A 15,920-nucleotide genomic window follows, 5' to 3' on the forward strand; every position below is an offset into this window, starting at 1 on the left:
CTTTGGCAAACTAGGCAGGATGTGATGAGAAATATGCATGCTCCTTTGTTTATATTTCTTCTTATCTTTCTTCAGAGCAAAGAAACATTCAGAAGAACGTGAATGTTGATCTGTATTTGGGCACTAGAAGTCGAGTAGACATTTCTCATCACTGGCTTGAGGCTGCGGCATTCAGTGTAACTCCCAGACAGACAGCAGAACAAGGCCGGCTGTGTACCGCACCTCTGTCAGCTGGGAAGAGAGATCCCAGTCGGAGACAGACTAATTCCTCCTGCCCTTCTCAGCCATTCCGGGACAACACCAGTCAGTTCTCCAGTTCCTGCTTCCTGCAGCAAAATAATCTCTGCTCTAGGCTGCAGCAGCACAGCTCGAAGTGTGTGGCTTATAAGATTCCCCATTTTGCTTTGTCAGTGCTCCCTCCTGTGAATCTCCCTCAGAGATACTCATGCCTTGAGGCTTATAATTTAGAAGGGAGAAGGAGTGAGAGTATTGACTTTCCTCAACAACACCATCAGAAAGCAAAGGCAGCTGGTAGCTGCTCCATACATGCTGCTCGCCATCGCTATTTAGAAAGTAGGAAGAAGAATAGCGACTATCCGGTGGAAAAACAACAGCATCAGCCTCCTGCTGCTTCTTGTATGGATCCTGTGAACGCTTCACTGGTCAATGCATGTTTGTCCTCTTGTACTGTAGATTCCCCTCTTAGGCATGAATTAGTGGTGTGTCCCTCTTCAAGGAGCTCAAGCGAAAGTGTGAACACTTGCCATAGTTCAGCCCTGACCTTGGGGGATCTCGATTCATCTAGTTTGGAGTCCCTTCAGTCTCTTTTGCAATCCTCACAGATTTCTGCTAGTTTGTACTGTTCAATCCAGAGGCTTAAGCAAGAAACTGCTTTGATGGGGATATGGGGCTCCCTCCCTCTGGAGCCCAAGTCTTCTGCAGTCAGTGGCAGTTTGTGCTTTGCTGCTGCTGATTCAGCTTCTAGTATCCTGAGCACAGGAGAACAGCTAGCTGGAGTAAAGACAAGTGCTGCTCAGGCAAGATTGAAATGGGAGGTCCCATTTGCTAAAGACTGGAGCCTTAGTGCGGTGACAAGGGACTTCAGTCGTGTAGAACCTCTCTCTGTCTCTCACAGATATGGACGCAGTGACTTGAACACATGGAGAACCAAAATTTCAGGTGACATCCAGCCAGAAACTCTCGCTTCTGGGGTGGGCTCTGGCGGGCTAGTGGATACAGAAGCAGATTCCTCCTACAATTGCTCCCCTTATTTCAGATGCCAGTCCCAAGCAAAGCCGGCTCTGGAAACTGGTAGTTTTTATGTTCGCACAAGAAGTCATTCCCCTGAAAAGGTTCTTAAAGGAGAAGAGACATCTGATGGGGCATCCCCGTGTGCTGTATCTTGGAAGAAAGACCTTCCAGCCAGTCTGTATCCAGAGGGTCTGCAGGTGTCACTAGAGACAGATTTGGGGGGGGCTCAGATGAACGTTGGTGTAGCAATGTATGGGATTCCAAGGGAAGTGTGCGTGAGAGTTGCTTCTCCTTCTGGAGATAAAGAGTTTAGACCAGTCCAGCAGCTTAGTATTAAATCTGTAGAAGTCAACAACTCTGAACCTCATTTTAAGTCCAGCAAAGAGTCAGAATACGTATGTGGCCCTAGATCACGAGCAGCCAGAAGAGTGGCTGTGGTGGGCAGCAGTCAGTCCAGCCCTTTTGGTATTCAGGTTGAAGAAGGCTTTGGTGGATATTCTGGCATAGATTGTATGAATGTGAGCAGAGAAGGAAGGAGAAACGATTACTCCTACCAAAGCAGCTGGAGGAATTGGGAAGCTGATGCCAATCTCGACCAGTCTGAAGAACCTTCTGTGGAGAGGAGTGCCAAAGAACCACAGTGCTGTGAAGAAGGGAGCCAGGAACAGGAAATTGTGTCCGGAGAGGTGAGGGTGTGCTCACTGTGTAGCATCCCTGTTCACAGATATTACTTGTGCTTGTTTCCACTTAATGCTACAGGTGCAGAGTTGAGGTACAACAGTGATGGGGATGCTTGTCCTATAACTTTTTCTGGCACTGAATGGCCAGATTCTCCTCTCTTATGGTCCTGCTCCAGCCCAACATAACGCATCTTTCTGTCTCACATGCTTCTTCCTAAAGACCAGCTTGTTAACTTGGTTGTTCTTGGAAATGTAAACACCTGTTTATATTCTCTGGATCTACATGCAGAGGGAAAGCATTAAACTGGTTTTTACTCTGTGCATAGTTGCAGAGCCCTGAGATTTCAGGTTTGTTGTGCTTTTCCATGTCTGAAGTATGTAAGAGTATTCACAGAACAATGGTGGGGGCAGCGTCAAAGGCATCTGACATAATACCTTACCCTGAGGCAGCACTGTTCTGGTCTCCATCCAAAATGACTTGCCATGCTGGGCACAGGTAAATTCTTCAATAGAGTAGTGTGAATAATCATGTGAGTTACTGTCTTTTGTCTGTTTGCAGGTCTTGGAGAACAGCTTCTGGTCATGGAAGGTGAATGAGCAAAGGTAAAAAGACTGTGTTTATGTGTGAGTGTGCTAGTAGTTAACAGGGGAGGAAAACTGCTGAAAAGTGGCAAGGGAGCCACATTCCTGGGAATGTTTGGTTTTAGGACTTAACCTACGTTATTCTGCCATGGTTGGCTCAGGGGCTGCATCCGTTTCTTTTCAAAGGGTTGCTGTTCAGAATGGAGCATGCTGTAAAAAAAAAAAATTCTGTATCTTTTAAATTCTAGCTTCTAGATTCAACCTTGGTTGTTGCTAGCAATGAAAAAGCATTGGTACCATATATGCTGCTTTTCAGCGCAGCAAATTCTGGCATGCTCACTGCATAGTTAGCGAAGATCAAGAACTAGTCTTATCCATGAGATGGGATTCAAATCTGTGACTGTGGATAAGAAGTGTGTGAGATTGCTACCAATTTAGCAACAGTGATACCTTAATTTGGTGTGAGGATGCAGGTTTTTCACTCTTTAGAGAGAACGATTTGAAATACCTCTTTTCAGCTTGATGGCTGAACTCTGATTGCCACCTCCTGGCTGTGTTTAACTTTCCTTTCTGTTAACTGGAGCTCACTTTTGTTTTTTCTCTTTAAGTTTCCAGCACTTGTGTGACAGACAAATGCTAACTAGGTGTTTCCAAGCCTGGAGGGGACACATCCTCTGGAAGAGGGCTGCAGCCAGGCAGCTTTACAGACAGCAACTGCTTCGGAAGGGCCTTGGTGCTTTGCAGTGGGCTGTGCACCAGAGGAAGATGCAGCTGGAGGTAGCTCAGCAGAGACGTGCCTCAGCCCTGCTAGCTGTCAGTTTCTGCAGGGTGAGGACGGGCTAGGGACAGTAGAAGTGATGCCAACAGTTTTCTGTTGTGCAGTCAGAGAAGGCAAAAATCCTATTTGGAGAGGGAGGAGGAAGGGGGTACCCTGTGTGAAATTGAGTGATGTGGACCTTGATATTGATACTCTGCCTGCAGTTTGTTCTAATCTTGTGGTTTCTCCTTCAGTGGAAGGAAGCTGTGACAAAACGGAGCAAGAAGCAATCTCTGCAGCCTGAGCCATATTCTCATACCCAAAGTTCATCAGTGGGGTTTTTTGGAGTAGGAAGATTAGCAGCTATGACAACGTCAGCTCAGCACCAGCTTACAGTAGGATACTCAAAGGAAGCTGAGCAGGCTTGTAGGTAAGCTGAGAGCATTCTCTTTGTGTTATCTTGGACAAGTGGAAGTTTACAAACACAGGGAGAAATTTTTCTCAAATGGTGGGAAACTTGTTTCCAGGACCTTGGATGTATTGCTGCTGATAAGCAGTGCAAGAATTAGTAACTTAGTTTTAAGAACTAAACAATCCTGTTCCAGAGCTTCTGTGCACTAGTGTTTTCAGTCTGATTTGAGTATCTGACAAAAATACTCCTGTACTATTTCTTGAGTTCAGCTATCACCTGCATATGTGATACAGGCGTAAATGAGATTGGAGTGAGGCAATACTACAGTCTCTAGCAGGACAGCAGAGGTGTCAAAAGAAAAACCTTTTGTTGTGTCTTCTGATTCTGAAGGCAGAAGAACAAGTCCAGACAAAAAGAGAGCACTACACAGGGAGAAGGAAGGCTCTGGATTCTGTTCTCCGAGTGCCTCTTTGGACAGACGGATGTTAAAGCATGCTTGTGACTCTTTCAGGGTGGAGGGAGGACTGTGGACACAGCTTCATCGTAGGCAGAGAGGAGATGAGTTCTGCTGGAGAGCTCAAGCAATCAGAGATATGAGACGGCTAGCTGGTAAGCACACGTTCCGTAGCCTTGGAGGTAATCACTGTTTCACCATGTTTCTTGGTGTGTGTCTAGTTGTTGCTTTGACGGCCTCTTTCAGAACCTGATCCTGCAAATAGCTGGGCCAGTATCGGTGGTGGTGGAGGATGGCCCACTTGCTGTGTCATACACCTTTTGTCTTGTTCCTTGTATTAATTCAGCTGCAGTAGATGCTGTTGCTCCAGCAATGTGAGCTGTCTCCCTTAAGTGCCCTTTCTCAGACAGCTGGAGTTCAGCCAGAGGATGTTTGCTGTGTGACATTAAGTTGTTTGAAGTTCTTCTAAGTTATTTTTCTCTCTGTCAATCTCTTCCTGCCCTGCAACACAGCAGCTTTCAGACTGTGGCGCCTGCAGAAGGAGCTGCTGAGCAAAGAGGAAGCCAGGCTTTTGGAAGTCCGCGCTCTGCTGGAAAAGAAGCAGCTACGAAACATTTTCTGGGTGTGGCGTTCCCGATGCTTGGAAATGGAACAGGTTTTAGCACTGACAACTCAGATCCAAAGAAACTTGGTCTCACGGTAAGTTGATGAGGTCTATTTTTCATGTGAAAAGTCTGTTCACTGTGAAAGTCCAAGGAATGACAGAGCCAACCCAGACAGTGATGTGTTGTTCGTTTTAAAGCCATGTATTCTTTTGTTTTAGGAGTTAATAAAGATGAAAGTAGGGATAGAAACATGAAAAGGAACTACTGTGGCCAGAGACGTTATGACTTGCCTCCTGTGCACTGCCAAAGCTTTTTGGTCTTGAGCTTTGATGTCCTGAAAGACCAAATCCAAGAGCACCCACTGTGCTGCTGTGCTCTAAGCATCACAGTGGCTTTTTAATGAAATAAACGAAGAGAAGCTCAGAAGACAACAGCTTCTGTCTGTCTTTCCTGAACTAAAAGTCTCAGGAGGAGACGCAAGCTTGTACACATGGTTTTCCATGTGGTTTTATTTTCCTTTGGTATTCTCAGGTGCTTCAGTGCATGGAAGATGACTGTTGAGCAGAAGGCACTTTACAGGTGCAACCTGGTGCATCTCAGAGCAGTATCACTGAGGAAATACTTCCAGCAGTGGGTTCAGATGCTGCAGGTCAGAGAAGGTGATAAGCAGGCAATGGTGAACTTCTTTCTCATACAATGGAGGCAGCATTATGGTGAGCAGCTTGGGGTCTGTGCAGAATCTAAGATTCGGAGGTGCTTAGGCTCCTTCCTCCTCTTCTCGTATGGTGAAAACCAGCTGAAAACAGCCTGATAACAGAGAGGCTCAGATGATACATGGTATTAACAAACCAGAGTGGGCAGAGAACTAGTTGTTCTGGATGCGTCAGTGAAGCTACAGGGAGATTTGTTGCTCTGTTTCATAAACCTAACAGAAGGTCTTAAACTTTGCTGAAAAGAAGCAGTTTGAGGGCTGGGCTGAGTTTCTTAGGAATGCCTTCTGACAAACCTTGTCTCTTGTCGCTCTGTACTGGTTAAGGACCAGTTATAAGCTCAGTAGCTGACAAGACTGCGACAGAGAGGCATGAAGATCAGCCATTGTGGACTGCAGAGAGACCGTTTCCAGAGAAAACAGGCTACACTCTTGATGACTTCAGCCAAAAGGTGAAGCTCCAGAGAGTGTATCTGCTGTGGAAAGCAAGGCTGCGCGAGCATCACAGAGCTGAGTGAGTGAAGAAGAGGCAGTTCCTGGAGCCCTGCCCCTCATTAGTAGTGCCCACTTGACTTTCTGGTCCTTCTGGAAGAACCCCTTTTACCATCTATCATCCATCACGTCTGTACTAGTGTCCCCCTCTGGTATCCCTTTTCAGTCACTTTGCTGTCTCAATATCTTCTGTCTCAGCTCTTTCTCTCAGACATTGGAGCAGTGTAGACTGAGAAAAGCTCTGAAATTTTGGCACCAAAAGTGTCTCATGCTGAAGACAATTGAACAAAGTCCTAATCACTCACACAGGACTGTCTGTGAAGAACCTCTTGCCATGCTGTTTTCTGAGGACCTCTCAACATCTTCCGGCTTTGACAGCAATCCTCCAGCTACTCTGGCCTCTCAAAGCTCATTGGAAAAGGTGAGGAGGTCTTGATACATCCAGACTGCTCTGAGGTATTAAATTGCTGGGATTTTTTAGGGGAAAATTTCTGCTTCAACATGAGTTTGTCATCAGCAAACTGTGCTCACTATTTAGGCCTGAAAAGCACTGAGCCTGTAGGGTCCTGGAGTTTAAATGTAATCAGAAATTGTAAAGTCAATTCTCTCTGTGCCCTTCCTGGTTCATCATTTAGGGATATGGGGAGGTGCTGAGCCAGTGAGGTTCTCTTGTGCACTTGCTCCTCTTTGTGGCTGCAAGGTGGAAGGGATGAGGCACAAAGAGCCTCATTACTGAGAAAGTGCATATGCCCGTTTCCCCTTTTCTCAGTATAGAAATAACTTTCCCATCACTTATATATGTTTGCACTCCAAAGCTGTACTTGGTAGCCTGCAGTTCCTGTGGATGCATCCTGGACTTCCCTGAATCCTTGCCAAAAAGAGGAGTAAATGGCATGGTTGGAGCTGTTAGCTGAGTGATTCCACTGCAAGGACACTTATCTCACAGCATGTTCTTCTCTCCATACCTGCAGGAATACAGTTTTAGCGACAGCAGCCAGCAGAGCTTATCCTCCATTCTGACTGCTGAGGATGTCACACACATGCCATATTACAGTTCCTTCCTGCAACTACACCAGTGCACAGAGCTGCCGGCTGAGATGGGTGGGGAGCTGTACTGGCAGGCCTCCTTTCCTCCGCGGAGTACTGGATCTGGGTGAGTTGGAGACTGGTTCCTTGGGGTGCTGGTAGCAGTGGCCCCTTGTTTGATCTGGCTGAATTCCTTCCTTCTGGATAGTCCCTCAGATGACCTCACACCACCCTTCCAGATACTTTATCCTCTTCTTTCTTTCCCTTTTTCCCTGACACTTTTGTCTTGCAGAAGAAACTGGTTTGTGGGAGGTCAGTTCCAGTCTTTGGCACTGCAGAGTCCAGACAATAATGTCCAGCCTCTCACCAGTTACTCTACATGGGAAGAGGTAGGGCTGAAAAGTGGTGCGATGCATGTAAAGGTACAAGTGTTTTCTGCATAGCCCAATTTAGCGAAGAGCCTTTGGGTTTCAATATCAGCATATGGAAGGTCTCACTGCTGTTCTGTCTTTGTTCTTCTTTCTTCTTTCTCAGACAGAAGGTTTGGGAGATTGAGGCATTTCTCAGGGCAACTCTTCCCTACCATTTGCCAGCTGAGTTGAAAATAGGCCAGGTGTCAAGGATTTAAAAGGGATGTGTTTAGACCCTCATGTCTGGGTGTTCATGTGGTGTGTGTGGGTTAGCAACAGGGCGTTAGGCAATCATAGAAATCACAGCAGCAAGGAGAAAGGGCTGAGCTGCATGGAGTAACTGTGTTACAGCAGCAGTTCAAGGCCCTTTTTTGCTTTTCTGGATTACAGGACTGTGGTTCTGACAAGGAGGTGAAGAGTTGCTGGCACCAAGCAGAGAAACGCTGCCTGCAGAGGTACTTCATTGTCTGGTCAGCTCGGACTCAGCAACTTGTAAAGGCCCAGCAGTACTGCAGGCTCATTCAGCTGTCTAGGTAGGTATTGTGCTTTCCAGAAGTTTCCTAAAGCTGTCTGTTCTGAGAGCTCTACACTTGCTTTTAAAAAAAAATTCTTCCTCTAACTATCTTTTTCTATCTTCAGTGGGAGTTTTGCAGCCCATTGTTCTGGGTTTTTTCCTGCTTCAAAACTATTATATCTGAACACAGCCATTTCTGGTTTGATAGGATGCCTCACAAATTAGAGCAAGCCCAGCACTGCTGGTAACAAGCCCTGGTAAATTCCTATCCACTGAACTGGCCTTGCTCTCTACTCATGAGGAAGTTGAAGAGCACAACAGGCTTGGCACAGCCAGGACAGAAACTTACTCCCAACAACTTGCCCTGTCCATCGTTTCCCCAACATTTAATGGAGAAAGGATGTTAACAGATCAGATTTATTTCCTGAACTCCCTCATGTGTATGTGTATTGTTAAAGTTTCAGTTACAAGGGTGTGAATCTGTGTGAGTTGTTCCTACAGTTGGTGCAATGACCTTTGTCTTTCTCAGAGCCTTTCTCAGGTGGTACCACTGGGTTGTGGAAAATAAGAACCGAAAAGCAGCAGCAGCCTTAAAACATCGAGTTCATTGCTGCCAGATGGCTTTCAGCCTGTGGAAGAAGAGACTGGCCCAGAAAGTGGAAGCTGACCGGAGATTCAGGTGTCACATTCACCAGCTGACTGCTGATGCTCTGTGGTGTTGGCATTCCTGCTGGCAAAGTGAGTTACCCCATCCTACAGCAGCACTTGTGTCTGTAGGAGAGGGATGGTGTGGGAATGGTCGGGATGGAGAAAGTCCGACTTCTGGTTGTAACTTTTGGTTGTAACTCTGTGCACTGCTCCTCTGGAATGGCACATACTCGTCCAGGGGTCAGTAAGTTCATGTGTCACTGCCTTCTTGTGGTTACAAGCAGGACATGTGCCTTGCTGTTTTGTAGTGCTTTATGCTAGGGGAGATGCTCCTTTGGCAGCTGATTGAAAAAGGAGTGGATCTTGCTTTACCTGCACTACCAAAGGAGTGTTCAAGCAATGCATTTTAGCAGCTGGGGAGTTAAATGGAGTTCAGATGCAGCATTCTGAGCTTGAACACATCTCCTCGGACCCAACAGTCAGGCTTTGCTTCAGTGGGAGCGGGGTGTATCTTTTGGGGCTGTTTAACAGTCCTGATCCTGTCCCTCAAGGGATTCTACATGCTTTAAGTGCTAAGCACTTACACTGTGCCAGGGAAGGAACACTCCCAATTTTGGTGGAAAACTGCTTTGCATATGAGAGTGGAAGTGATTTGTGATCCCTTGCTTGGGGAAGAGCAGGGGGAAAGAAAAAAAGAAGGTCTGACTGCCTTGCAGACAAAAAACTACAAGGTGAATTGAAAAGTCTCTTCAGCTGCTAAAGAGAAGACAGGGAATCTTAGAAAGTCTGGTTCCATTTGGTATTTGCAGCAGATGTATTCTTTGCTCTTGTCTGGACTCTGCTATGGAAAAAAAATTGTTGGGCTCAGCTCAGGAAGTTCTTGTGTTCTCTCACAGGGAAGCGTGCTGTGAGAGAGCTGCAGCAGCGATGGGCTCAGCACAGCTGCCAGGAGAAGAAGAGGTTGGTCCTGCAGACATGGTATTGCCAAGCAAGGAAGCAGAAATATGCTGCTTTATTCTGGGAACGTCTTCTCCTGCACAGGTTTGTTTCCTGCCCTCAAAGCATTTCCAAGGGAAGCTTTGAGTGAAGAGCAATTTATGTAGCAGAGAATCCAATGTGGTATCTAAGCAAGAGAGATGCAAACAAATTTGTGTAGTTTAAAAAAGTGAAAGCCTTGTTTCCACTGGAATTATTCTGTATTTGCTGAAAGGAATACTGGGTAGAAGTCTTACAGAGATCTGATGTTTACAAACCTGAATCTTTTAGATTCTAGAAACAGTGTGTTGATTTTAATTTAAATTAAAGTGAAAAATTGAGTTCAATATATTCCTGCTGAAAAGCAATATTCAGTAAAGCCTATGAAGAGAGAACCATGATATTCAATTCATCTTGGTTTTGCTTACAGTATACGTGAAGCTGTAGTACATTTTGGAGTCTTATGTTACGGTGCAGATCCTGAAAACACAAGAATTTAATCTGAAGAGCATGGTGTCTTCTGGCAATCATTAACCACTTCTTTTCCCTCTTAGCTGTTGTTCAGTAGGTTTCTCATTGAAATCTGTTTTGTTTGTGGTTTATGTTGTATAAGGCTACTGTCTGCCTCAAACGCAGTGAAGTGTCCAGCTGGAGTGGACCAGGAATTGTTTAGGTGGTTCTCTTTGAGATAATTCAGGAGGATGAGAATGAATAAGGTTATTTATGCCAAGGATTCATTTAAGGCATGAGAAGTGTAGGTTTGGCCCTAGCAGATTTCCTTTTGAATTGCAGGCTGAGAGGAGACAAAGATCTGCAGAGGAAAGATCAACTAAAAACCCAGTAAAACCTTAGTGGCTGTGATGCTTAGACTCTGCACTCACCCCACCCAACTGCATTTTCTTCTGCAAATCAATCTGTGTGGTGGCACCCTAGTGGGATGTGTGTTTGAGAGAAGTCCTTAATGTTGCTCCTTCCTGTAGAGTGTGTTTCCACCATTAATCTTCCTTCTGAGTTCTGCTTTGATGAGAGCGCTCTTCTAATTTCTCACCTGGATATGGTACAGGCTGAGCCCTGTCTCTTCTGAGGGGGGCATTTTTCATGCTAGGATAACCTGCAATAGATTCTCTTGATCTTCAGAGAAGCCTGCCAGGCAGAGGATATTTACACCTCTGCCCTATGGTGCAGTGGGGTGATTTGCATAATGAAAGTCCAAGTGGAACAAGGAACCAAAAGGATAAGCCAGGAGTTAAAAGCAGATTGGCTTCTGAGGTTGCACAGGAAGACTGGCCTCCTGTGCATCAGCCTGCAAGATATAGAGAGATTATTATGGGTGCAGATTTACAGTGCTGTTAATAGTAACTCCTGTAGACATTGATTTTTTTTTTTTTTTTTAAATAAAATTGTCTCTGCAAAGATTCTAGTTGTACATCCCGTGTATGCAGGCCCTTAGTTTGTGACAGCCAAGAAAAAAATTAAAATCTGAATCTTGACAACAAGCTGCTGTCTTAAATGCAGCCTGGTTCTACAGCAAGAAGACTTAAGGAGTCTGATGGGTTCCATGCTGAAGGAGATTTTAGCAGTTTTATTCTCATCCCGTAAAGAAAAAGCCATCCTCAGGCATCATCCTAAAGGTCAGCTGCTGGCACAGAGAAAGACTGAAGACTGACTAATTTAATTCCTTTCTTTTTTTGAGGGATCCACTATGTGTAGTGGCAGGGCAGCCTAGGAAAAGCATTTCTTTTGTAGGCAAAGGAAAAACATAGTATGACATGGCATTTAGTTTGCAGAGGCCTTTGAAGAGGAGGAAATGCTAAAATGGCCAGAAGGAAGACTACATATTCCTGAGCTTTGAGGATTTGAGAGGGAACAGTGCTGGGAACCCGAAGTAAAATGAGGGCAAGTTTTTAGCAGAAAGAAACTGTAGTTGAGGAGCCTGAACTTATACCTGCCAAGGACAAGGCACTGGAAAACTAAGTAACGTGGAGAAAGATACATAAATGTTGATGGCAGAAGGAATAATAGGACAACCTTTTTTTTTGTTGTTGTTGTTGAATGCTCTTTCGCTTGCTTTGACTACTTACATGTGACGCTGCAGGGTGGGGTGAGAAGGTGGAATTTGGTCTATAGTCTGTTTGGTGCTGACATGGAAATGTGACTTTAGGCATCTGCCATTTTTCTGTGCTTGTATTGTTTTTTAGGTGCCTAGTCACCTGGGCCCAGGTCACTGCTTGTAGACTGAGGCAGCACGAAGCCCTCTCTTGTTTTAAAAGGGTCAGAGAGCACCGTCTCCTAGTTGTGAGCTTTACTGAGTGGAGGGTGAAATTATTGAAAGCTGAACAGCGGGTGCTGGGAGAGAGAAACTACAAGTGGCAGGAACCCTCTCAGGGTAAAGCCTGTCACCGCTGGCGATTGGCCTCAAGAGGACAGCAAGCCCTGCGCCTAGGATCTGTGGCTACTGTAAAACAGGTAAGAAAAGGTGAAGGTCCCTATGAGTCAGTTTTTCATAACTGCCTGTTCTCTCGTGAAGACCTCAGTGAGTCACTAAGTACTGAGATACAGTGACAAGGCTTTGTATAAAAACCTGGTTTGACTCATGGTGACTGCTTAGTCCCTGCCTTGAAATTCTTTACAGACTGTGCACACAGCTTCATCACCATAATCTGGCACTGATTGCAGCAACCATCTGGAGCAGAGCAATAAGGAATGGGGACATTTTGACCAGAGAGATGAGAGCACTCCTTCCTCTCTGCTCAAAGATGAGATGGGATAATCGCTGTCCCTGCAGAGTAGAGCGAGCTGTCAGAGTTGCAGCTTTTTTCAAAAGACTCACAGCTAGCAAACCACAAAGAGGTCGATTGATTTGGAAGGGCTGAGTCAGTCCTGCTGGGATCTCATCTGTGCAGTTTTCAGCCTGGGGTCTAGCACATTAAACTACCTGCAGGAATATGAACATAAGTGTATCTCTAAGGCTAGTTTGTGTATGTACTGTCTGTGCGCCTTGTGTTTAGTCGTGGCTGCAGCTGTGTTATTTCTGTTTGCAGGCCTGCAACTACTGGACAAAAGCAGCTGCCTTTTCCCAGTGCTTACGGCAGTGCAGTACCCTGATAGGTGCTAGGAAGAGCAGGAAGATATCTCTGTCTCGGTCCATGAGTAAGAAGATATGCCCTCCTCTCTTTGTTTCATGGGGCCATGTGGGGAGTGTGAGTGAGGAGGGGAAGGGGAGTAGTGTTTGCTAGCCAGACGACTGGGATTCCTCTGTGGAGTGGGTGCTCATGGCAGTCAAACTCTGACTGTGGGTTGCTTCTGTGTTCAGGAGCCAAAGGACTAAGGGCTCATGGCAGCTTTGATCTCTCCCTCTCTAGCTCTAAGGTTAGCTCCTGTGTGATTCCTCTTTTCTTTCCTAGAAAACAGAAGAGGCAGAGAAAAGGATTCAGCACCAGCTGCCCCTCTTGGGCTTTTTCCCAGTGCTATTCACCGCTGGCTGGTGATCTACAGAAACCAAAACAGGGCTGAAAGGCTGCTGTTCCCTCACCTGGTAGAGAGACCTGGTGTGGTAGGACCCTCTCCTGCACATGCAAGGATCCAGGAGAACAAAGCAGAGGTGAACTTGGAGGAGTGGGATGAGAAGTGGCTTGGGTAAGTGGAATGGAGGGCTCTGGGCTTCCTCTTGTTGCTGCCATCAGGGAAGGACTCCCTTGTAGGGCTGTTGAGCTGATAAAGCTTATTTTGCCCACTTACCTGTAGGACGAAGTATCTGAGGTGGTGGCATCACACAGTGATACTTCGCCGGTGCCGGCGTGACAGGAGACTGCGCCGGCTAGCAAGGGGATGGCATCAGTGGAGAGAAGCCAGCAGGGTGGCAATACTGGCTCAGGTGTTGGTGAGTGTCTGGTACTGCTACCAGGGTGGCAGTGATGGGCGAGCCTGCTCTGCTTGCAGCCTCACATATGTCCTGGGAGATGAGACCTGGGGATTTAACAAGTACCAGACTGCACCAGAAATCCTGGTTTGCTGCTGTGGCTACTTTTTCCATCTTCCTCTTTGAAATGCCAGCATGGTGGACTGGCATAGCCACATATTTAGTTGTGCTTTGCCCCATCTTACCGATGGGAAGCTGAGACAGGGTGATTTGTATAGATTGTCTGTAGTCTGTGCAAAAAGTTCATAACAAGCATTACAATCTTTGTCCTCATCTGTGTTCCTGATACATCCCTCTGGTGTCTGCACCCTACCAAGAGCTGTCATTTGGCTTCCCCTTCTGCTCAGGTGTAGCCATCTACGGAACAGACCCATGTTCTGTCTGGCTTCCTGGGCGTTAGCTGTGTGAGATGTGCTCTGACCTGCCCATGGACAAGATGACGCATGTATAACGAGTGCATCCATAGTCTCTGAGGAGCTGTGCCAGAGCGCTGATGGGGCACTGTCCTTTCCCCCAGGGTACTGTGACTTAATTAGTCACAATATTTGCAGGAGACAGTAGTTCAGCAAGAGCTTTGTTAGTAGTCCGCTTTGTTCATTACCAATGCAAAGTCATTCAAGAGGGACCTGGGAAAGGAACTGGAAGCAAGGTGGGACTAGAGGGAAGTGAGGTAGTTTGCCTGCCAGAGCCCAAATAATCTGTGCATGGCCTCTTTTTCCTGGCAGGACCAGCAGCGGCTGATAGAAAAGGCCTGGAGGGTGTGGAGACGACGACATTTGCAAAGCTGTGTAGTGCAGAATTTTCTGGAGGAGGAAGCCAGGAGCCTACTATCTCAGGTTAGCATTTATGACTACTTTAATTCTGTGGACCTCAGTGAACCAAAAAGCACCCCAAAAGGGCAACTGGTGTTCTCTGTATCTCCCTGCACAAAGTGCACTTGCTTAGGGAGAAGTTGAATACATCAAGGAGTGGGACTTGCCAGGGAAATAGCTTCCAGCTTTCTATGGGTTCATCTTTGGGTGTTTTTCAGAGCTTTGTGTCAGTGGTTGATTTCCCTGATGTATGCCCCCTTCCCCATCACTGCCAGAGATGTTAATCCACTAATCCCCTGCCTCTCAAGAGCCCACTCAGGGAAGAAACAGGCTCCACATTGGTGCAGGAGGACTGTGCTGACTTGCACCCAGGGGCAGGCATATTGCTAGAAATTTAAGCAAGCAGGCCAACAAAGCCTTAGAGCTCAAATAGCCGGTTTGCTCCTCTGCCTGCTTCCCAAAGATCCATGCAGGATTAGGTCCTCCTTTAACGAGATGAGAGCAAGTAGTGAAATTAGAGGGCAGAGGGGGCATTGATGGTCTTTTCTCACATCGATTTGTACTCTGCACTTCACTTACTGGCTACAGGAACATAGGGGAGACTGGGAAGGGCTCTGAGAGAATGGTGGGGCACTTGGTATAGCCATTGCTAGAGGAAAAGCTGTGTTTGTAGGTACTGTGAGGGTGGCTGCAACCCCTCAAGGGTAACCTGAGTGTTTGATTTGTCGACTTTACTATTTAAGGCCTTTGGAAGGTGGCGCCAGCTAACAGCATTCCAGCTCAAGGACAAAGGATGCTGCTGAATGGTGGGGGCCTGCCTGCAGCTGCTGCTCATTTCAGGACACGTGGAGGATACAGCTGGCTGTCATAACAAAGAGCTGGTCCTGTGCAAATCAAGAAAGCCGATGTTCTGCTCATGTGATAAAAGCACTGCTGCAGGCCAGAAGCACCATAGCCAAAGGACAACCAGGAAGAGATGGTACCTAGTGAAAGTTCTTCTTTAAGGGACTGATATCCTACCTCCCTAGAGGCATGAATTTGAGCAGTTATTCCCTTTTGTTGTGAGGTTGCATTCCCTTCTCCTTTGGACACTGATTTTGCTGGAGTTCTGATTAAAGATAAAGAAACGCCTTATAGGCTCTCCCTTTACTCAGTGCTTTTTCCTGGACAGTTTAGTGTCACACAGAGGAGTAAGCAAATACATCAGTCTTAGAGATGAGCAGGAGTCTGCCTGTGCAAACGCTACATCCTGTTGATTCCAAAGTCTGGACTGTCCTCGGTAGGTGTGAACACAGGTCTTGATTTTTAGATTTGGCTCTTTCCCTGGCTGGGGGGAGTTCCCACATGGCTCCTACCTCCTCCCCCTATCTAGGTCCATCAGCTCTTCATTAAGCCTTTCAGTGGGTGGCCAACCTCTTGACTGCTTCCTGCTGGTTCCTTTCTGTGCTGAATGGGTTAGGGATGAAGAAACCTGCTGGGAACAGCTGAGCACCAAAAGCTTTGCTGAGGCAAGACAGGCGTGTCTGACCCCCAACCTTCCCATTACTTGCTTCTGTGATTGATGCCCTGTAATTACCCTGGATATATGAGCCCAGTCTCAGACAGCTGTAATGAGAGGGTCTGAAGAATCTGGAAAAGGCTTTTCTTCCTTGCTTGTTTGAAAGAGATGCTCAC

The 15,920-nt window shown here is 46.5% G+C and overlaps 1 protein-coding gene across 7 annotated transcripts in view; it reads left to right on the forward strand.

The window, feature by feature from the left end:
• Positions 1 to 15,920, forward strand: part of CLCN6 (chloride voltage-gated channel 6) — a 50,286-nt gene that overhangs the window by 2,951 nt on the left and 31,415 nt on the right. For 2 of the 7 annotated variants that reach the window (XM_041124597.1, XM_030019258.2), the window contains 20 exons: positions 76 to 1,937; positions 2,491 to 2,534; positions 3,122 to 3,341; positions 3,525 to 3,700; positions 4,194 to 4,291; positions 4,649 to 4,835; positions 5,273 to 5,454; positions 5,778 to 5,964; positions 6,141 to 6,363; positions 6,914 to 7,095; positions 7,261 to 7,357; positions 7,769 to 7,911; positions 8,422 to 8,630; positions 9,437 to 9,581; positions 11,714 to 11,981; positions 12,557 to 12,665; positions 12,920 to 13,151; positions 13,260 to 13,395; positions 14,160 to 14,270; positions 14,990 to 15,380. In XM_041124597.1, coding sequence (XP_040980531.1) covers positions 76 to 1,937; positions 2,491 to 2,534; positions 3,122 to 3,341; positions 3,525 to 3,700; positions 4,194 to 4,291; positions 4,649 to 4,835; positions 5,273 to 5,454; positions 5,778 to 5,964; positions 6,141 to 6,363; positions 6,914 to 7,095; positions 7,261 to 7,357; positions 7,769 to 7,911; positions 8,422 to 8,630; positions 9,437 to 9,581; positions 11,714 to 11,981; positions 12,557 to 12,665; positions 12,920 to 13,151; positions 13,260 to 13,395; positions 14,160 to 14,270; positions 14,990 to 15,049 — 4,871 coding nt within the window. In that variant the 3' untranslated portion in view covers positions 15,050 to 15,380. Of the gene's footprint in view, positions 1 to 19; positions 1,938 to 2,490; positions 2,535 to 3,121; positions 3,342 to 3,524; positions 3,701 to 4,193; positions 4,292 to 4,648; positions 4,836 to 5,272; positions 5,455 to 5,777; positions 5,965 to 6,140; positions 6,364 to 6,913; positions 7,096 to 7,260; positions 7,358 to 7,768; positions 7,912 to 8,421; positions 8,631 to 9,436; positions 9,582 to 11,713; positions 11,982 to 12,556; positions 12,666 to 12,919; positions 13,152 to 13,259; positions 13,396 to 14,159; positions 14,271 to 14,989; positions 15,381 to 15,920 lie in introns of those variants that run through there. The other 5 variants (XM_041124598.1, XM_041124599.1, XM_030019256.2 and 2 more) reach the window with 4 other exon arrangements.

This window comes from Aquila chrysaetos, chromosome 6 (genome assembly GCF_900496995.4).
Source record: "Aquila chrysaetos chrysaetos chromosome 6, bAquChr1.4, whole genome shotgun sequence".
Lineage (NCBI taxonomy): Eukaryota > Metazoa > Chordata > Aves > Accipitriformes > Accipitridae > Aquila > Aquila chrysaetos.